This window comes from Coloeus monedula (assembly GCF_965178545.1).
Source record: "Coloeus monedula genome assembly, chromosome: 1".
In the NCBI taxonomy this organism is placed as follows: Eukaryota; Metazoa; Chordata; class Aves; order Passeriformes; family Corvidae; genus Coloeus; species Coloeus monedula.
In genome coordinates this window covers 21,512,577-21,534,016 of record NC_138781.1, presented here as the reverse complement: position 1 = coordinate 21,534,016, position 21,440 = coordinate 21,512,577, and the positions used below count along the sequence as shown (strand labels likewise).

The window sequence follows — 21,440 nt, the reverse complement described above, 5'->3', positions numbered from 1 at the left end:
GCTGTGCTTAACCATGCTGTGCAGCACGGTGAATGTGTAAACTGAACGTGCTTTGTGAAGATTTATTAAAGGCTTGGGGCAGATTGTGGGAACCACTGAAGGGAACCAGCCCTTACCTGTCTGCTCAGTCACAGAACACAATGTCCGTGCACAGCACGGGCGCACATCGCACTGCAGCAAGGGACGCCTCTGTGGCTGTCAAGTCCCTGTGAAGCACCCCGTCACCTGGCCCTGACTTTGTTAGCCGATATACGACGAAGCAGATCTGCCATCGCCTATGAGCCAATTTTCGGGAGCGCTCGAGCCCTGGGAACGCCAGTAGTGAGCCTACGGCGACCCCCGCCAAGGGCAGGCCCCCGACAGCAGCGCTTTAACGCTGCTTTGCACCAACGCTACGGCCGCTTCCCGACGCGGCCCCGAGCGCAGCCCGGGCACCGCCCGCCCAGCCGCCACCGCGGGACCCGTCTGAGCAGCCCAGCGCCCTCTCCGCCCCCACGACGCCCGCACGGCTCCTGCCCGGCCCGCTCCGGACACCTCCCAGCCGCGGCCGGGGGGCGGAGCGGGGGCGGAGCGGGGCCGGAGCGAGGGCGGGGGCGGGGCCGGAGCGAGGGCGGAGCGGAGCCGGGGACGGAGCGGGACCAGACCGGGGGCGGAGCGGGACCAGACAGGGGGCGGAGCGGGACCGTGCTGCGGACCGCGGCGTGTTCCCAGAGCGCGGGGTGGCCGAGGTAGGGCCGGCTCTGTGCCGGCGGTCGCAGCGCAGCTGCGGCCTGCGCCCCGCGGTCGGGCAGCCGGAGGCCGCCGCGCTCCCCTGGCCGTCTGGGCGCGGTCCGGCCCGCAGCTGCTCAGCGGGTGGGGGGCGGCGGCGGCCCGGGATGCGGCGGTCCGGGAAGCGGGTGCTGCGGTCCCGGCGGAGGCCCCGCCACAGGGACCCGGCGGCGGCTGCAGCGCATCGTGCTGGGGGCCGTGCTTAACCCGCGTTTCCCTGTTGCCAGGAGCTGGAGGAGCCCGCGGAGCGCTCTGCAGCGGAAGCGGCTGGAGAAGGTTCCTGGCGGTGACGTGGACGGTGTTTTCCCGATCTCCTTTCCGCAGGAAGCGAGGGGGTCGCGACGGTGGTGCGAGCTGGAGGAACTCAGTGTTTGTTTTTTCACTCGTTGCTCTGTTTCCTTATTCCTGCACGCTTGTTTTTCTCAGGAGTGCCCATTTTGAACAGAAAAGCGTATTCTTTGAACTGTGAACATGTTCCATGTTTCTTTCCTCGTGCACAAGTCTGCTGCTGATTTTGCTTGTCACAGGTCATCAGAGCATCCCTAATTGAAAGCTTTTAAAAGCGGTAACCCAGAGCTCTTTTTTTTTAAGCAGTCACAAGCTTCCGTTCTAACTCGGTCGTATGTAAGAATTTTTGTGGTTATTTCCATTCTTTAGTTGTGTTCACTTTTTGGTTGTTGCCACTGTGATGGTAAGCAAAAGGGATTAGATAACTGCATAACTGATAGCTCCATAAAGGACTGATAGGTTAAGTTGGAACATTTTTATTCTTAAATCCCAGATGCAACCATTCTGGGTGCTTGGGAGCTGAGGGGAATGCCAGCCCTGTCCTCCCCGGATGGTTTCTCCAGTTTCTACTGTTGGAGGCAGATAACTGGGTTGGATGGACCATTGCTAAGGTGGCCCAGGGCATTTCACAGATTATTCTGAGAGTGCTCAAGAGTGCCACAGTGCTTTTTTGTATTTTGGAATCCTCAGTTTTACTGTTCTCTGGAAACTCCTTCACTGGTTTTGACTCTTATTTTGGGTAACAGTTCACATTGCATTGATACAACTTTGTTCGAGGTGGAATGATAGAGTATAGACTATCTTGAGTTGGACAGAATTCACAAGGATCATGAAATCCAACTCCTGGGCCTTCTGGTCCAACTCGTAGCTCACCCCCAGAATCACACTGTGTGCATCTTTCTCCTGCTGTCCTCCAGACAAGTTTACTGAGTGAAAATCTGTCCAGACAGCTGTTGCTTGATGGCAGTACACTTGTGTGAAGATGGTGTTTGTCTTTTTATAGCAAGGTAGCTCACTACCAGTACACAGGTATGAGCAGCAGAATGGTATCTTTTGGGTGGCAGCCTTGAGATGTCCATGAGCTGTACATAAATGCAATCTGTTCGCCTGCTTGGGTAACTAGGAAACCTAGGAGGGAGTCATGTCATGTTTCCCCTGATTACAAACCTGAACTGCTCTTATTCTGTAAGGTTGCCTGTGCAACAATGAAGATATTGCTAGTTCCCAAGCAGGAGCATGGGGGTTTTGCATTTTACCAGGGACATCACCAGGCTTGACATTGTGTCTTCACTGTTACTCTGGACTAGATCAATCAGAGCAAGAACAATTACACTTTCTCCATTCCTGTTCAATTTTTCTCATCCCTAAAGGCATGGTCCAGGTGACACAAAAGACCCCTTCTGAACTTTTGGAGGCATGTAGGGGATTGCCTTCCTTCCCTGAAAGCATAAATTATTAAGAGTCTGCAAGTTACTATCATGCCTTCCAAATAGAGAAAAACACAAAGGCATGGACTAAAGACTGAAAAGACAAATTTCTAAAAATCCTAAATAAATTCAGGAGCTCGTTTCATGTTGTGCTTCAGATTTTTTTTTTGCCTTTTTTTTCCCTCCCATGTCATGGGGGACAATGCAGCTGTTCAACACCGAAAATGGAGTGGTCCATCAACCTGTGATTCTGGGGATGGGTTGTTGTTTGGTTGGGTTTGTGGTTTTTTTTACATCTGTAATACCTCCAGCTGCTTTTCAGCTTTGTAACGGTCTGTTGTCACTGCTGTGGCCTTACTGTCCTGTCCAGCTATTTATTAAAAAAAAAAAAAAAAAAAAAAGCAGCTCCACACCTGCCCTGTGGAAGATGTGTGAAGGATTGGTGCCAATGTGAGGAGGTTGACAGATGCTAGTATCACTGACATAGGATGTTTCACTTCTGCATTCCCAGAAGAAGCTTCTGGTAACAATGTCCACAGCACGCAGTACAGTATTTGAACTAAGGTCTTGCTCTTTCTTCCTTAGGGTGACAAAACACAGAACCACCTCAGGATGTCTGTAATTCAGCAAGGGACGGCAACACTTCGGAAAGCAAAGAAAACCACTGTAAAAACATGCCTAGATAACCCCTTTGTTTTCCAATGGAAAACCATTGATGGAGAAGATATGCATTTTATACTAGAGACCTTAGAAGAAAGGATTAAACATACTGGACTTAAAAAGATTGAGAGTCCAAGAAAGAAAAAACGTTCCCTTACAAAAAAACAAACAGAAAGAAAGTGTGATGCTGGCACCAATGAACTCCCTAAAGAGGAGACAGAAAGCCACCAACAAAAACCAGGATGGACTGACGTAAGTATCAGAAGACAGCTTGCTATTGGAGTTAATGAAGTTACAAAAGCATTGGAAAAAAATGAACTCCTTCTCTTGCTGGTGTGCAAGTCTGCCAAACCTGCCATGATCACGACGCACCTGATCGAGCTGAGCGCAAGCCGCGCCACGCCGGCAGGGCAGGTGCCACGGCTCAGCGAGACCATTGCGCCCCTTCTTGGCCTAACATCCATTTTAGCACTCGGCTTCAAAAAGCAGTCAGACAAATTCACTGAAGCAATAGCAGCAATAATCCCAAAGATACCAGCTTTGGAAGTGCCCTGGTTTCAGTACAAAACTGAAGAATCCATGGCTTATGCAGATACAGATTCTTCAGAAAATCTGGAACCCGAAGAGCTTGCAGAGGTGCTGGGGGATGAGCTCACAAGTCAGAAGCAGAAGCATATGGAAAGCAATCGGCCTGATCTTTCAAATGTAATTTTGCAGCCTTTGAAAATCAAGAAACTTGTCCCAAATCCCGATAAGATAAAGAAACCGCCTCGCAAAAAGAAAAAGGCTTTTTCAGCGTAACTGATTTTAGTTTGGTTCTTTCCATTAAACTGATTTTTTAAATGCAGAATGGAGTACAGTTCTAACTGAACAATTCTTTTATACTTTACAGTGTAAAGCTCTTGAATACAAGGTGAACTTTATGTTGTGTTTGGCTGAGGTACTTTCTGCTTTAATAAAGAATATTACTGCGACTCGAGTGTTAGTCTTTACCTGGGGATAAGTATTTCATTGGCAGCTGGAGATCAGAGTTAAAGCTGGTAATGAACATGCTGAAGTAATTTTAAGACGTAATTAATACTTCTTTGGAGTTAATGCAAAGCATTAAATGAACTTTGTATTTTTACACAGATAAACATACTTTAAGCAAAACAGATTTAAGTATAATTACTCAAACAAATAAATACCAAAAGTGAAAGTTTATTTAAACAAAGGTCCATGCCAGTATAAGTCTTTTAAAGCTGGGATCAAGTAAACAGCTGTAATAGCACAGGCAGACTTCCCTTTTGAACTCTATTATAATAGTTTGTTCTGCTGAACAACAACTTGTTTTGGTCACAAATGTATGCAGACATGGGTTCCACCTGATACCTTCTATATGGTATGCTGAAGGAAAAGCTATTTTCAAATACAAAACCAAATTACTACTGCTGCAGTATTAAAAAAAATACTTCCATATGCGAACTGTTAACATGTATCCTGTGAGAAAACGTAAACCTAAATTCCATTAGATCTCTGTCTAAAATTGTTTCCCAGGAAATTGACATAAGCCATATACTGTTTCATATAAAGTAGATGAGAACTGTAACTGCTACAAGACTGAAAACGTACCACGTAACTTCTGAGTCTCCTTAAATTTTACTGGGGACTATGAACAATTTCCGAATGAGGGAGTGGGGTTGTAGGAAGGAAGGGAAATAGTGCTGTAATTGAGGCAATCAACAGCCTAGGAATTTACTTGTAGAAGAAAGCATAAAATAACTGAGTTACTCTGTTGTTCCTTAAAAGGTAAAATTTACATGTATTTTTCAGAGATTTGTTAATCTAGACTTCCACTGCCATCCAAGAGATCATCTATATTTTGAATTTATTTAGAAATTACTTTAGTTCATGACACCAACTACAAAGGCAGGCAGTAGCAATGAGCAGTGACTGTGCAGTCATGATGCTCCTTGAAGTATAAACAAAGCATTTAATGCTAAAATTTTTGTCCTTGTCTGAGGGTGCAAGAAGAGGCGAGATTTCTTTGCCTTGTTTCATAGTCTTTCATACATGTCCTTTGTTCTGGCTTTCTGGATGCGTGAAACTTTGAAGGCATGCTGGCACTAGTGTGCATCATTCCCAGGCTGGCTAACCATAGCATAAGAGTCTTAGCATTTACACAGAGCATAAGGACTAGTTTTCGTAAAGAACATCAGCACAGCAATCATCTTTCAAGCACTTCACTGCCTGCCCAGGTCTATCTCTGTCTTCAGGGATTTGGGTTCCCTCTCCAGATAGGAAGTTACTTTGGGAAAGAAATAATAGATGTTTAAAAAGCCAGATGGGAAAGGTGGTGGAGCAAGCTTTAAAGCTGCCAATCCTTTGCAAACAACTATTAGGTTCTGAGGAGTCTTGCCTTCAGAGCGGGCCTTACGCACACAGGTTCAACCTTGGAAACAAGAGACGAGTCCCTCCTACTGAGCTCCTGACAGTGGCCCCACACAGATGTTCACCTTTTATTTAGTACCTGCTTAGGAAATCAAATTGAGCTGCCACAATTTTCACCTCCAGAGTAACTGTCTTTTATGTGGGTGCAGGCTGGGACACCTTCAAGACTCAAGTCCTCTTGATGCTGTGATACTTCAGCGAAACACTACAAGTGAAGAGCACTCAGGAGGGACAGAAGAGGCCATGCTTAACACACACAAGTCCATGAACGAAACTGTCCAAGAGCTGCCCCAACACTCAGGCTTAGATGCCTGCTTCCCTCATGCCCTCTGGCCAATAAATTTTCTCTCTCAGCTACAGTGCTGCACAGCTTCTACAGGAGCATGTCTCTATGCTCTTGCCCCTCAGTGAATATGCAGAGTGAGCCAGAAAACAAGACAGAAATTTATCCCTTGGATTCAGAAGCAAATGGCGCTATTTTACTAGAAGGGAGCATAAGACTGGCCACACTCCTTCCTTCATGTGCCCTAACCTGAAGATTTGCGTAAAAGCCAGGCTGCAGGAAACTCATGTTCAAGTCTGTCTTCTGCCTGGACATACTTGGTCAAGGACAATACTTGAAAGGATTTGCCTTCTGATTTCAGAGAAGATAGGAGGAATCATCTGCCTAACATTTCTTCCATGTGCATTTTTTTGAGGGGAAGGAAGGCAGAGAACATGAACGTATCTTACACCTGGGCTGCGATCACCTGGGCTGTCTCAGCAAGGAAGTACCTTAGCCATGAGGACACGGCTATGCCCTGCTGTCCTACCTCACCTCTGGCACCCTTGAGTGAGGATTGCTGAGGCTCTGCCTTTAAGAGCCGAAGCAGAACACACTGAGCTCCTTGGTGAACCTCCTCCTCATCCCAGAGTGCTCCATGAGAATGCCCTGCCAAGGAGGCACCTTCTTGCCTTTTAGGAGTTAAAAACTTAAGTCTTTGATGGCATTGAGATTAAATCCTTCTTGTTACCTCAGGTATCATTACCATCAATTATGTTTTCAGGCACTTAATTATGCTCAGGCCTCACACAGAGTCCAAGCTCTCTCTGCACCACCCGTTTTGACTGCTACTAGCACAGAGGTATCAAGAGTGGCCAGAGATGTAAAGCCCAACTGCATCAGATCTCCTTTGAAGACCTCTTAAATTCAAGAGCTCCCGAGCTGGTGCACAACCAGGGGTCAAACAAACCACGTTCAGTCCCTTCCTTTGTTTGAAGGAAGTCGAATGCTTTAATCAGCTATAATGCAATAAGGGAAAGTATTTATCACTGTTTCTAGGGCAGAGTCCTCTCACCACAATTCAACAAGAAAAAGAAACCAAACCACAAGCCATTCACACATTGGAAAAGGAGCGGGAAGAAAGAAAAACCCCACTGCTACAAGGAGGTGGGTAGGGCTAACAGTTTTGAAGAACAGACAAATTTATCTTCATGTACAGAATTAAACTTTCAGCAAAATCTGCTGTCAGAATTACAGGCATGTTTAAAAGGAAAGTAAGACATTTGCATTTCATGAGATATTCAAGTCACATTCAAAAGATGCTCACAGCACAGAGGCTTCACTACCACAATTTGGCACTTTCAGCTAGAACAGTTTCTTAACGCAGATTTTCTCAGTGCTCACAATTCTGCAGCATCCATGAGCTGAAAGAACTGCTATGATCTCTAGCTATGACGCTATGCTGGAATGCATATAAAGTGCTTCAGAAGCCACTCCTGCTGCCGAGCATTCATGAGGGAATTAAAAGAGCTCCACCCAACAACAAAGATCAGCCCTCCTGCATTTCAGGAAGCGCAGTACAGAGACTTCCGAGGACTGAGGGCAGAGCATTTCTCTTCTGCTTACCAGCCACATACATAGCAAAACTTCTTGTTCCAAAGTCAGGATAAAAACACTACCAGGAACAATTTATGAATACATATTTACACAAGGTACTTTTCATTAGAATTACAGACTTCATAGGAAATCAAAGTAGACAAAGGAATATGTGCAATTTCGCAGAAGCGTTGAAAACATTCAAACTATAAATATCCTGATAGCACTACTAAAATTCTTAGTTTTACACACAGGCTGATGTTATTCTACTGAGGAAAAACTAAGGTTTTGTGCCACAACTGTAAATTAAGTACAGTAATGTATTATCATTCTGGCAACATAGATAACACCTGCACTGAACAGTGCGATACTGTTAAATCAATCCACTGATCTATTTAAGATCAAAGTACAAATCTGTATTTTTTATTGATTTGGCAGCGTTGCTTATGGAGAAACAAATGCACTAGTTAAACCAGTACATTGTCATACTGCTCCAGTTACAAAAACATCCAGGACTTCCATAGAGCTACAAAGGTATCGTACTTCATGATTTTCCCCCAAATGACGATATCCATGTTAAGTAAGTAAGCAAAGATATACTCCAGTTTGTATCCTTCATTCTGTTACACTGACATACATACATCACCACTTAATAAATAGAAATGCAGCAGTTCATCCACATAATAGCAAATATTTTAGTACCCTAATCCACCACTGAAGTTCAGTTTGTACAAAACAGTCTTTTCTACAGAGTGGAAAAAAATACCTTCTTCTCATCAAGGTGCAAGCTAAGCTTTGAAACTTAAATGAATGTGCTTTTTATTCTTTTCATGGACAATAGAGGAGTTTCATGGACCATCTGATCTATCTGAAAATGCATAAATTTGGTCACGTGGATGTCTTCATTGATCAGATTTAATGGACTATTTCAGTATCACTGACGTTGTGCTTTTACTCCTCTTGAACAATACTATTTCAAGAGTTATGGAGATCAAATTAACTCAAACGATGACCTCGAGAGTTCTAGAAACGTACGTGTTCTCATTGTAATACAAGACCAACCTAAAGGAAGAAGAAAAATATATTATTTTAGTTCAAATGTGGCAGTAAACATAAACATCAATAGTCTCTGCATCTCAATTATGGATAATGAACAGGGCCAATTAACTTATTTTAAAACTTCTGCCCATTTTTGGCCAGTGCAGATTAATGTACCATTACACCTAATGGAATTCAGAAACTCATTTTTCTCCCTTACCTTTTCAGATTCCATGCCTGGACACCTCCAGTTGTACAAGTAATACTGCAAATTTCCATCTCCAATCCCAAACTTGAGTTTTTCCAGGAATGTTTTGTTTTCCATTAAGTCTAGTGCATTGAACACATCAAATCCTTTCTGGCAACAGCAAAACATTTTTTAAATTTTACTTTTGAAAGTTTCAAATGACACACAAATGATACTTTACAGAGTGGCAAGAGACTTAGGGTATTCAGAAACTTAGTGTCAGCTTCAACAATAAAATAGGCAGGGTTTTAGAGGGATTATGTTGACACAAAATCCCACTCTGACTCCATGCAGAACGCATAGAACCTAAGTCAGTAACTCAACATTATGGGTTTTACTTTGAAGGTCAGGTGTTTTGTCCTGTAACTGCCAAACTAATTCTAAACTAATTTTATAGAGTGTGATATGAAGATAAAAATAAAAATCAGCTGACAAGCAAATCCTAAAAGCAATTTGCTGAGCTGAATTTGTACCTCCAAAACCCATGCTTCGGAATTAGAAGTCCAGAAAGGAGACTGGTGGGCTGTCTCCAGAAAAGAGCCAAACACCCACACAGCCTTTGGTTTACTCCTCTCCCACAGGATGGGGAGAAAACAGAAGGAAGGCAAGACATCTTGTGAATTGAAATAATGTCAGTTTAATAAAGAAAGCAAAAGGGGAAGGCACAAGGGAAGCAAAGAGAATTCATTCACTACTTCCCACTGCTAGACAGATGTCAAACCACTTCCTGGGAAGCAAGGTCTCAGCCTGCATAATGGTTGTTAGGGAACATAAATGCTATCACCGGAAGCATCCCCCCCTTCCTCCTCCTTTCCTTCAGCCTTTAAGAACATCATATGGTGTGGAATAGCCCTTTGGTCAGTTGGGGTCACCTGTCCTGGCTATGTCCCCTCCCAACTTCTTGCCCACCCTCAGCTTCCTCACTGTGGGGGAAAGAGAGAAAGCCTTGAGGCTGTGCAAGCACTGTTCAGTAAAAACCAAAACACTGGTGTGTTATCAGCCCTGCTTCAGCGACAAAGTGCAGCACCATATGGGCTGCTAGGAACAAAGTTAATTCCACCCCAGCCAGACTCAGTATGTTCGTAAACAAAAGGCTGTGAACAGGACTGCATTTATCATCTCTCTTCCATTGCCTTACCTCTCCTCATTTAAATTCAACTGCCAGATCTGCAACTATAATTAGGCATCTAATGATGCATTACAGGCCCAGCAGGTACTTTAGAAATCACAGGTGTCTAAATCCCACTATTGCAAGGGATGTATGATGATCCCCTCGAAAGGAAAGAGTCACATGTCACATTGGGAGAGAAATGTATGCAGGGGAAGGTACAAAGCCCTGCAGTCCGACCATGGAACTGCCTCCTCACCTGTCTCATCCGTGGCCTAGAGAAGGGCCAGACACACAGCTCCCTGTGCCACACTTCATTCTAATGGAGACCAACCTTTTTCTACCTTGACTTTTAAGAATAATTTTAAGTATTTTTAGCCACTTCTGAAAATTATACTACCTTCTCAAAGTCTGTCTCTGAAGTTCCTTTTGGATTATTCTGGAGCCTGAATAACAGTATTCTCCATGACCGTCCAGGAGTTTTCCCTGACAAATAGTTACTAAACTGCTTCTAGGTTAACAAGCCTCAGCAAGCAGTTCCTATCACAGATGGCAGCTCAGCTGCAGTGTTGCATGAACATGGCTGGGACAGACAGCTTGAAGACTGTGTGGCTGCCTTCATGCAGCCTGAAGTCTGAACAGATACAGCCTTTGCAGACCATCACTGGCTTCATATGGAACCAACACAGAAATCCCCGTGGCATGTGCAGGCAGCTCTGAACATGGCCTGCTGGAGCACAGGCAGCACTGCCTGCACTGAGCACTCCCCAGGCAGCTGCAACACCACCAGCAGTGAGGCAGCAACACCTCAGCTGGAACGAGGTGCAGAAAGAAAACGTGCCTGTGCTCTGCAGTGTGCTGGGAATGGTTGTAGAGTGGATGCTATGGACTGGATGAAGCTCGTGCAGTTCTTTGAACTGCCCAGGCCAAACAGATCTCTGCAAATTCACTCTGAGTGCTGGTATGTGCCACTGGTGTAAGCACTGCACTCCCATAAATCCCTAATCACTAAGAGCTGAGCAATAGTTTTTCATCAGACCACACTAAACTCTCAAAATTCTTCTGTTTAAGAGCTTCATTTATAGTCTTCTCCCTTCCATTCAACTAAAAATCTATCAGTGTAATTCCATACATAAAGGTATGCTTAAAAGCTACAAGGACATCATCTACACAGCTTTACACGTAGTAATGATAAAATGATAACACTCACATAAATAAACTTTTACATTTTTTAGAAATAAGAAATAATTTTAAAAAGCAAAATGTATTTTATAGCACTTATTATTCATTCATCTCCAAGGGAAATTCTTTTAGTGATACTTTTCGTTCTTCTGATACTTAGTGACTATGGTCACCAGTGTGCTCTTGGGCGTTTCCACAGTTCAAGCTATTGCAAACACTTCATGCATTTGTCATTTCACAGCATCACTCAAAGTAAAAAGGAAAAACAAGCATAGTGCTTTATATTTTGATATATATATTGTATATGTCTCATCAACTGCATTCTGTGCTGTAGATAGTAAAACTGAATGCACTGGCACGGATAAATTACTCCAGTTCTTACCTTGCCACAACTCCTAAGAATACTTTTGTGAATGAAGCAGAAAAAACCCAACCTACAACTTACCAATTTAGCTATAATGAGTGCATCATTCATTAAGTCCAAGAGGGGAGTCTCTGTATGAATATTGTAAAAGGAATAGGCAGCTTTGAGGCTTTTATGAACAGGATGATGCATCACTGTTGAAGGTAATGTGTAGAAACTGAGGAAGTCTGTTAAAATACCATTTGAACCCTACAAAAAACCAAACCAAAACAAAAGTCCATTAATAAGTAATCAATTACTGGTTAGGCTAACGTGGCAGTTCTACAGAAAGTAAGTAATAAATGCAGCAAGGTTTGTGCACTGTAAGTATTATGGGATAACAGCTAGTCTTGGCTAAGATTTGAGGAAACAAACATTTAAATTTTTCTAGTCTATTACACCACTAACATTTTGACAAACAATTGTCAAAGCAGTAGTTTGCTATAGACAAAGCTAACAAAGCACACTTCCACTAAAAGTATTGAAGTCTTTTTCCAACTGAACTAATTTTTAATAAAATAGTCTTAAAATATTACAGATATTTAAAAAATCTGATGACATTCACATCAAAGAATAATCTTCTCATCTTTCTAAAAATAGAGGAAAAATATACTGTGCTGGTATACAAAGCATATTTAAATATTAATCAACAAGCACAACCTATTTGTTGGACAACAGTACTAAATGACATTGAAATTCTAGTAAAACCAGTAGTCATCAAAAAAGGTGTTTATACAGAAATCTAAAGTATACCACATAAAACTTCTTAATTTCACACATCTAAGGAAGTTTGGCCACCTTCAAGAGCATGTATTAGTTGGAAATAGGAAATAATTATTACATGGGCTATGAAATAATTATTACATGGGTTATGACTAACATGCTGAACACAAAAAACTCCCCAGAGTATCTCCAAGAAAATAAGGCAAAGGAGACACACAAATGCTTCTTCTTGCTTGTTTACTTTATTTTTGAATGACTAGTAACCACTAATCAGAGTTCAATGAAGGACCTCACGTGGCTCCTTAAATTAGTAGTACTTCTACAGTAAAAAGTAAAACAGTTGAACATACCACATGCAAAAAAGCTTTTGTCTTAGAGCAGGTACAGATTCTGTAGTAGAGTAATACTAACTACAAGGAACAGAAAAGTGATTGAGTCACTCACTAAATTCAGTAAGGATGATGAAAATATTAACTCATAAATTATACAGAGTATTTTAAGGTTTTAGATCTGCACATTACAGAGATGACTTACAAGTCTGACACTAGCTTTTCCAAGTCACAGAGGTCTTAAAAAGATTTTAAGCACTAACAAACCTACATTTTGTATAGTAAAAAACTACTCCAAGAGACAGCATAAAACAAGTAAGTGAAGACTGCTGTCGAGTTAACATGGCACTGTTAATGTCACATTCATGATGATCCTGGTGCTTGTGAACTCTCCTGTAGGCTTCAACTCACAAAGCAAGCCAAAAACCAACCCAGGGAGCAGGGCAGAGGGGCAGGGAAAAGAGGGAGTGGAGAAAGAAAGTGGGACTGTAAATTAGACCATGGAAAAGTCCAGCGAGCACTAGACCCACTACAAAGTAACTAAAAAGCTAAGCTTGGACAATAAAAACTGATAGGCAGGACTACTCATCTCCAGCAGCACTAGGTTTCCTAATTCAGCTGAGGCTCCTGCACAAATTCAGGTTACAGTGTGGGAATGCTGAGCTTCACAACCTAGGACTTCTGTGAGGAGAAGGTTTAGGGATGTTAGTGCTGATCATTTTTAAATAACGTTACCACTTTAAGCAAAGTAATACACTGTCTAAATATGCTATCTAGAACTGATTTTGTATGGACTCAAAGGGAAGGGTGTATCTTTCCACTAGCTTTAGAGCACCTATTCCAAACATGTCTGGGAGATTTCCAGTCCAATGCTAATCTACTCCTGCACTCCATATTTTCAGAGAAGCATTATGCCCAGTTGTTTGGAGGGTGGGGGTGATAGATGTGTGTACATATATATATATGCAAATACATACACATATATACACATTCTTTTACTGGAAAAAACACACTTTACTGAAGCAAACCATCAAAAAACATAATTCCCCCAGCAGGTGCCTCTAAAATTAGATTTAAAAGAAGAATTTTGTAATGGTGTATGGCAGAAAGATGTACACACGGGAGAATGATAGTCAATTCAAAACAAATCCTTATCTCAGTCACTGCATCATTTTTCCTTTTTTCTAGAAAAGGAGGTTTGAAGACCACTGCTTATTATCATATCGTATCTCTGTAAAAAAGAATCAAGAAACGCAGGTGGAAGAGTTGATCTTAAAATATACAAAGTTCTTGGCAAGATAGTGATATTTTGCTATTTCAGAATTCTTCTTTAAGATACTCTGTTATAAGAGCACTTTATCACAGTCAAACATTTTCTCATTAACAGAATGTAATAGAAAGAACAAAGCTTTCACTCATGGTATCAAATTCTACCTATGCCACGCATGTTTCATACTGCCTGCATTTCAAAAACCTGATGCTGATACGAACTACTGTCAGTGGCACTCACACACACACATTCACATATGTTAGGGCATATTTTACCTCTACCACGTAAGTGTCAATAATATGATCCCGAGGCAGGAACCAGTGGGCCACCTCTTCTTCATCCATCACAGGAGCAAGATTAAACTGCTTCAAGTAAGTATTGATTAATTCTTGTACTGCTTTAGTATCTTTTTGTTCCATTGGTCTCAAACCTGAAGTCTTTGTGGCCTTATCATAAAAAAAGAAAAATAAACGTTAAGATGTTGAAAGGAAAACTGCCAACACAGCAAAGGCTGAAAGTAGGTTGCAGAGTCACTCCACTTGCTATAATGCATTCATTATTAGCCTACTTTATCCCAGCCACCTAATTCATTATGCTATTTTACAAATGGTGTTCAACCAGAATTCCCTCTCTTCTAATTATTGAGACAGTCTGGGGCACTTCAATCTTTTTATTTCATTATTGAAACAGCTTCATTTCTCCAGAGAAAGACATACCCTTGTCAACTGCCTAGACTTCGTGCAGTTTGTATTTTTTTTTTTTTTAGGTCAATCCATTTCTTATCTTCTAAACTACCTGGGGCTCAGACACAGAAACAAAACAAACGAACTTGCATATCAGAAGTTATCTGAAGACAAGAACACATGCAATTCAAACTTGTGGAAATTACAGTCAAGGTATACATCAATGTCAGCTGAACAAGTTTATTTAGAAATTATTTAACCAAAAAGATTCCACCCATTTTTAGCACTTGTAAACTCCCTTGCTAACAACTTTCTATACAGGCATTAACTGCTATTCTGTTAACAAGAAAGCTTCTCATAACTGACAGCTGCCTGAAATGAAAAACTTTTTTTAACAAATAAAATTATTTTTCTGACTTTAAACATCAGAAAAGGAAAAAATTACTTTCTAGTACTATGCAATTATTGTTTAAACAAGCAAAAGTGATTAAAGTTTTCTTCCCAGCTTTTGCTAGCCTTCCTGGATGTTTCCTTTTGGGAAGGCTAATCCTTGTTCTCTTCAGCTCTAGTTTATCCTGCCACATCTGTCTGAGCTACATACTTGGGCACGTACCACATCAATCACAGCAAAGTCAATTGCAAGAACAGCCAGGTAAAGCCTTGATTACTGGAAGCCTGAAATTAGTGTAGCTGATTATGCTTTGCCCAAAAGGCGTTATTCTGGGGGAGGTGTTTATTCATGCGCTCTGGGAGTCAGCAGCCAGATGAGAAATCAAGGCACATTTTGCCACAGCTCTGGCCTGTGTATTACATTTCAGTCATCCTGCTTTTCTAGGCAGCCTGGGACTATGGTTTGACTCCACAACAGCACGTCATCTATATTTTTAAATGTCCTTATTCCAGAAGGGCATATACTTGACGAACAAGAAGGATGGAGGAAAAGCAGCTGGGCTGGAACATCTTTTTCCCCCCAGTAATGCTCAGAATGGCCACAAGTAAGTGATTATTTGCAATCCCAGAGGTGAGGGAAAGTGTACAGAACTGTTTCTCTGCTGGACTGGGCACATATTCATGCAACTGTCCTGCATCAGGATCTCAGATTGTCAGGTAAAGATACAAACATTCTCCTGTCCTGACTCTAAATATAGTCAAATTTTACTTCTTCCAGAATACTTCTTGCTCAAGAGATTAAACACTTAGGGAAAAAAACCTTTTGGTTTTGGTATCTATAGGTACATGCACAGCCTTTAGGGAGGGTGGTATTTATTTATTACAGTATTTATTATATCTGAAAACCTTTTTAATTCAGGCTGTTCAAGTGATTAGGAATGATTAATTCTCTTAAAGGGAGATGAGCTCCAAGTGGCAATGATATTCCAAGGACACTAAGAAAAGAGGTTAAAATGCAAGAAACAGTGTTTGGTGCTGAGGGACAGGATAGCATGGCCTGAATCGACAAATTTCTTTGACAGTAGTGCTTAAAACAGCCTGAAACTGAGGAAGAAGAGCCTCAACAGCACTTAATCCCTTTCTCAGGAAAAGAAAAGCCCTCCAAATAAACCGAAAGCACAAGACCTAAAGACAAATCATCAGAAAAAAGATTAAATCTTTATTTTCCATGGGAGAAGCTCCCAAATCCAACCTAAAAATAACAAAAATCCTGAAGTATATGGGTTCTTACATCACTTAGTTTTAAAAGCTGATTTTGAAAGCACCTATTTTCTATTTGCACTTCGATGCGTAGTATATCTTTGCCTTAGCTATATTTTATGAATGAGATGTATTACTTGTTTTCCATAATTCACTTTTCTGTTGAAACTGGATTTTATGATAAAGGAAAATGATCAAGGTACAACTGCTACTTGTAATAATTCTCTGTAGTTACACTTTTGGTACTGTAAGGTCCTTTTTCTTTAAACTATTCACTTCCTAAGCTTTTTCCCTAAGAAACGTTACTAGAGTTGCCACCAAAACCTATACCTGAAATCGTATATTGCACTCTTTAGACTGTTAAAAACGCCTTCAAGATTTGATGGAAGCTATATTTAGCTGTCCAAGATTAAAACCCAATTAATTTGGTTATTAATTCTTAAACTATGCAAACTGCTGCCCTGCACACAAGGGAGAGGCTGCATGTGCAGGCACAGTTGGCACCAGGCAGAGCAGGAAACAAGTGTCTCCGACAGCAGCAGGAGTATGGATCAAGCCATGGCATGTGCTCTATTCCAAGGGCTGCTCAGCCTACTACTCAAATATCTGAGCACTAAGAGAATCTGCAGCATCAAGCTAAATATAGCAAGAGACACAATTTTCCAAAATCACATAAATCATTATAAAGCACTATGAGTGAGGAAAAAAGTGTTGTTTTTCACCAAAAGGAAGGTTTTGTTTAAACAAAGAGAGGTTTACTGATAAGGTACAGGTAAAGGGTACTCTGCAATCCCTACAAAAAAAGTAGCTTTTACAAGCATATAAATTGTTTTCAGCCATAAAGCTTGGACTAAATTCTGTAGGCTATTCATTACAGCAATGAGATTTTTTAACAGTATGTAGTATTTACAGTGACTTGCCCTATCATGGAAAAGCACCCTAAGGCTTTTTGCAAGCTTAACTATTAGCTGCAAACATGAGAAAAAAAATTTTTAACTAACCCAGCTATGCCAGAACAATTGTTTTTTATTAGACCATGCAAACAAACAGTGCACAACACACTGAAGTGGCTTTTGCTGAGCCTGCTCAACACAGAAGAACAACATTCTCTGACAGTGATGCCTTTTCCTGGTCTTAAAACCAAGAGGCATACACGGTTAGAAGGGGAAAAGGGATTTTACCTTGGTATTTATTTTAATGATCCTTAGGTGTACACGTCCAGGTCATATGCATCAAGATGCATCCCGCCGAGTCTATCTCTGTGTCCCCCTTCCCCCCAACATTGGATATAACATTATAGGTTTTACTAATTAGCATATCTATCAAAGATTCCCCAATGAGAGGCTCAAGTGAGCCCCCCTCCCCAAGGAACCTTCCCTGGATGGTTCTATCTTGGTTTACAGAATGTGTTCTGGAGAGGACCTTGGGGTCTGGGGCACACTGACCCCTAGCTATGAAGCTTCTAAAATGTTTAGTCTCTTAGCTTGACAAACAAGAGTAAGAACGTAGGCAAAAAGCACTAGGAGTACAGAAGTTGTAAAAAAGTATAGCAGGGGTATAAAAGAAAAGGCAAAAAATCTTCATGGCATCAACAGAATGGAAAAAAATCTGAATTAGAGTGGAATCAACAATATGATTGTATTCAGCCAAGTTGCTGAATGACTTCTCTGAGAATTTTAAGACATGAACTGTTGATTTTCTGTTCCAGTAATCTCTTATCAGATTAAACATACCGAGAATAGTTTTATGCATCTTCAACTCAATCCCACATGTTTGTGAAGTCAAGCTTTCTGGTTTTTTTTTCCTTTGTTTGTTTAAGGATTTTAGGTCAAAATTTGTATTTTCGCCATAGAGATCCAGATTTCCAGCAATAGTCTCTTCTGTTCAGTATAGCCCTTAAGGTCTTTTTCATCAACCAGAGATTATTTTTTTTTAATGTCCTGCACGCACTGCCTTTACACAGAAAAGCCTGTGCTGTCAGAGACAGATGGAAGGTTATTTTGGGCCTCACAATAACTGTGGGGATTCTCTAGAAGTCATACTGCTTACATCAGGAAGTCTGTAGAGCTTCATTGTTCTTTGTAGAGTCATGTTTCTACTCAAATGTGAAAATTTCACCTCCACCAATTTTCTAGGATTTAGTGATCGATGCCAATACCTGGAAATAAAACAAAATAATGAATTTAAATAGTATTTTATGTGTCAGCGTTACCTGCATGCATTTCCCTGCTTTCTTGCTCACTCATTTTCTACTCGTCAAATTTGTTTCTAAGCAAGTCTGTACCACATCCATAAGAAGGCTGATTAACAAAAAAAATTAAGGAAAAGCTATATCCAAGCAATAGCTTTTTAAAAAGCCTGCTATCACAATCACAGTATTTTCAACCTCAGCAAATGCTTTTTGATACAGAGTAAATAAGCACAGGACTAAACATTTTAGTATTTGCCACAGCCCTGAAACCTCACCACACACACATAGTGACATTTACTTTCTTGTGCAGACAGGACCCTCTGCTTATGTTTTTTAAGCATTTTTTTAAGGAGCTCTCCCTGTCCTGGGAGGTCATTGTGCAACAGAGTATCCCTGGTTATTCTAACACAGCATAGCTTTTTTTTTTCCCCCCATCATTCCTTACAGAAACTTACAGGATCTTTGGTGTTGAAAGGTACAAAACAATTTAAACTCAAAATGTACTCTGTCTTCCAGAAATCTAAACAACCAAACTAAAACTGCAGGAGCTGAACTTTTCCTAGTAGAAATAAAATCCATTCCAAGCAAATGAAATTGTATTTAACTGTAACTCTTCGCACATGGTAGTTTTCCTGTATTTATCAAATGCCAATAAAGTCCTCCTTTCTCCAAGAAAGATGACAGTATTTCAAAAGAAGCAAATCATACAGTTACCAGAAATGCTCTGCCATCTCTGGCAAGCAACCAGGTTAACAGGGAAGCGTCCCAGCAGGGACACAGGCCACTTGAAAAACACAGGTATACAATGTTGTCATTGCTAGAATGGCTTCCACCAGAAGGTCAACAGAAACATCTGTTAGTCTATTTAGTATGCTAAACAAACCACAAATTAAATTTTAGTCAAAGAAGCTGTTTTATCCAAGGCACTGGGAGGGAAGGGGGGAAAAAAAAACCACCACCACCAAAAACACCAACCCTGACAAACACTCAGGCCTTCAGTTTAGTCAAGGCCACAACACTTAATACCATCGAATTTTATGCTTTTACTGTTTTTGGACAATTACATTAAATTTTCTTAAAAATAGCTGTTATAGGAACCAATACTATTAAGAACATCACCTAGGTTACCTGCAAGTGGCCACAGGTTTGGGAAGTACCACTCCAGCAGTATAAACAGCCTGAAAAATTCCTTCCAAGTTTACTCTTCTGGTTATTTCCCGAATCAGTACAGGTGCCACCCGTTTAGATCTCAGTTTCTTATGGACACACAAAAAATTGATTTCTACCATTTTCTTCACACTATAAGGACATTAAATAGTAGAAAAATTAAAGAGACTTACATATTGCAAGCTTCCATTTGTGTAACTACAGTTTTCCATACTGTGAAAGAAGAATTTGAAGTAAAATAAAACGGCCTGTGACAAAGTACATCTGCAAAAAATACTCATCTATGATACTGCGAATGCAATGGCAAATTGTGCAATATGCAAGCTATGTCTAAGGGGTTTGCAAGAGTCCTTTCCCAGAGCCCTATCAAGACTTAACTGATTGCCTTACTTTAGACGCAGAATGGCATCCAAACAATGCTATGTGGTGTCATAATGCTTTATGTTTGTCAGTGTATGAACACCTGGCCAAGAAGTCCAGCTGATCAACTACAAATGCTTTCCAGCAGGGTCAGAATATTGTATGGCCTTATCTGTATCACCCATCACTAAGAAAATTCCTTAAATAAATATCAGTGTTCTTCACCTCCTTCTCTTTTTTTAAGCTCTATATAGCAATGGATACCAGTTTAAGATTTGTTTTGTGGCATTACTCTTTTACAAATAAAAAAGTAATGGTGCATTTTACCTGTCATAAATACGAATATTTGCAGGGATGGCACTTATGAATCCTACCAGTTTTTTGTTTGAAGACACTCTAACCCCACAGTGCCATTGCGGTAACCAGCCCGGAGGACGTAATGCCCTAGAAGTGATGACAGAAATAATTACAAATTACTGCCTAAGAAGATGTAATAAAAACACTCTTCATTACACTCCAGCCAGAACAGAATGTGGAACTTGCTACTCACCACAGAAGAAATTCAGGTGAATAATCAAACCTAAACATGTTATCATCATCTTCTACGTAATTCTCATTTAACAGTGTGTATAATTCCTTCAGCTGAAAATACACACAGAAAAATCCAAAGACTTATCCACATATCAATCAGAATAAACTTGAATTATTTGAGATACATACAAAAATTGTTCTACTTACAACTTCAGCATTGCTAAGATCCAGTGTGTCCCACATAAAACCTTGTGGCAAAGAATATGGCTCTAGGCGGACATTGTCCTTATCTGGTTCAATTGCACCATGTGAAGTTATAACTTCATCTTTCGAGGGAGGAGGAGGAAAAAAAAAGCCAAAAAACCGTTACATTGCCAGCTTTCCTGATAGTTCTGTAAACTGCATTTAATTCACATCATGCATTTTCTCATAATTATGTGACTGGAACAAGATGCTTTAAAAAATGCTGAAAAAATAAACTAGTATTATTAGTTTATGCTACTCCTCATTCTCATAGACCACATTCAGACTTATGACTGTCTCATCATAATATTTATAGATATTCACAGAACCACTCTACCTCAACTGATATCCTGTATTTCATAACACAGGACAGCAACTTATAAGCACAAGCACAGCATTTAGCCAGCCATGAGATCCACAGCCTCATCAGGAGAAACATGTGCTCACAGCTAACAAGCTATGGCTCAGATCCTGTTTACCACTGACTTGAACAGACCTGAACTGAACAGGATTACTCAGGAGCAGTGACATAGCCAAGCCAGGGCATTTAAGAGATACTGGTGGTATGTGAAATGTGTTCCCAAAATCCTACTTGAAGGCATGCTTTCTTCTTCCCTTACTTTACAGCTCCAGTCCTCAGTATACACTTAAAAACTGCAGCTGTTCCTCTTCTAAGGAGCAGCACCTACTAAATCATAGAATCATTGAGATTGGAAAAGACTTTTAAGATTAGTACAATCACTAGCCTTACACTGCCAAGCCCACCACTAAACCATGTTCCTAAGCATCATATCTATGTATCTTTTCAATACCTCCAGGGATGGTGACTCCACTACTTCCCTGGGGAGCCTCTTCCAATTCTCAACCATCCTTCAGTGAACAGA

General features: G+C 41.0%; 2 protein-coding genes across 6 annotated transcripts in view; one reads left to right on the top strand and one right to left on the bottom strand.

Moving 5' to 3' along the window:
* The first annotated feature begins 665 nt into the window (after positions 1–665).
* Positions 666–4,099, top strand: RPP38 (ribonuclease P/MRP subunit p38). Of its 5 annotated transcripts, none has more exons than XM_082290332.1 (3): positions 666–728; positions 996–1,115; positions 3,069–4,099. In XM_082290332.1, exon 3 carries the CDS (start codon positions 3,096–3,098, stop codon positions 3,942–3,944), a length of 849 nt encoding a protein of 282 aa, XP_082146458.1. In that variant the 5' UTR covers positions 666–728; positions 996–1,115; positions 3,069–3,095; the 3' UTR covers positions 3,945–4,099. The 5 variants fall into 5 exon arrangements, with proteins under 5 accessions (XP_082146458.1, XP_082146457.1, XP_082146456.1 ...); XM_082290331.1 differs by having other exon boundaries at positions 996–1,295; XM_082290330.1 differs by having other exon boundaries at positions 996–1,333.
* A 3,733-nt stretch (positions 4,100–7,832) lies between these two features.
* The window catches only part of NMT2 (N-myristoyltransferase 2), a 31,748-nt gene continuing 18,140 nt past the window's right edge, over positions 7,833–21,440 (bottom strand). Inside the window, exons 4-12 of the mRNA XM_082280796.1 lie at positions 20,521–20,639; positions 20,333–20,424; positions 20,110–20,226; positions 19,384–19,554; positions 18,114–18,222; positions 14,007–14,177; positions 11,452–11,619; positions 8,690–8,827; positions 7,833–8,493 (exon numbers count right to left, since the gene is read on the bottom strand). Coding sequence (XP_082136922.1) covers positions 8,473–8,493; positions 8,690–8,827; positions 11,452–11,619; positions 14,007–14,177; positions 18,114–18,222; positions 19,384–19,554; positions 20,110–20,226; positions 20,333–20,424; positions 20,521–20,639 — 1,106 coding nt within the window. The 3' untranslated portion in view covers positions 7,833–8,472. The remainder of the gene's footprint in view (positions 8,494–8,689; positions 8,828–11,451; positions 11,620–14,006; positions 14,178–18,113; positions 18,223–19,383; positions 19,555–20,109; positions 20,227–20,332; positions 20,425–20,520; positions 20,640–21,440) is intronic.

Coding starts and splice junctions, on each gene's coding strand:
- RPP38 (XM_082290332.1), top strand. CDS start 3,096: ATGTCTGTAATTCAGCAAGGGACGGCAACACTTCGGAAAGCAAAGAAA.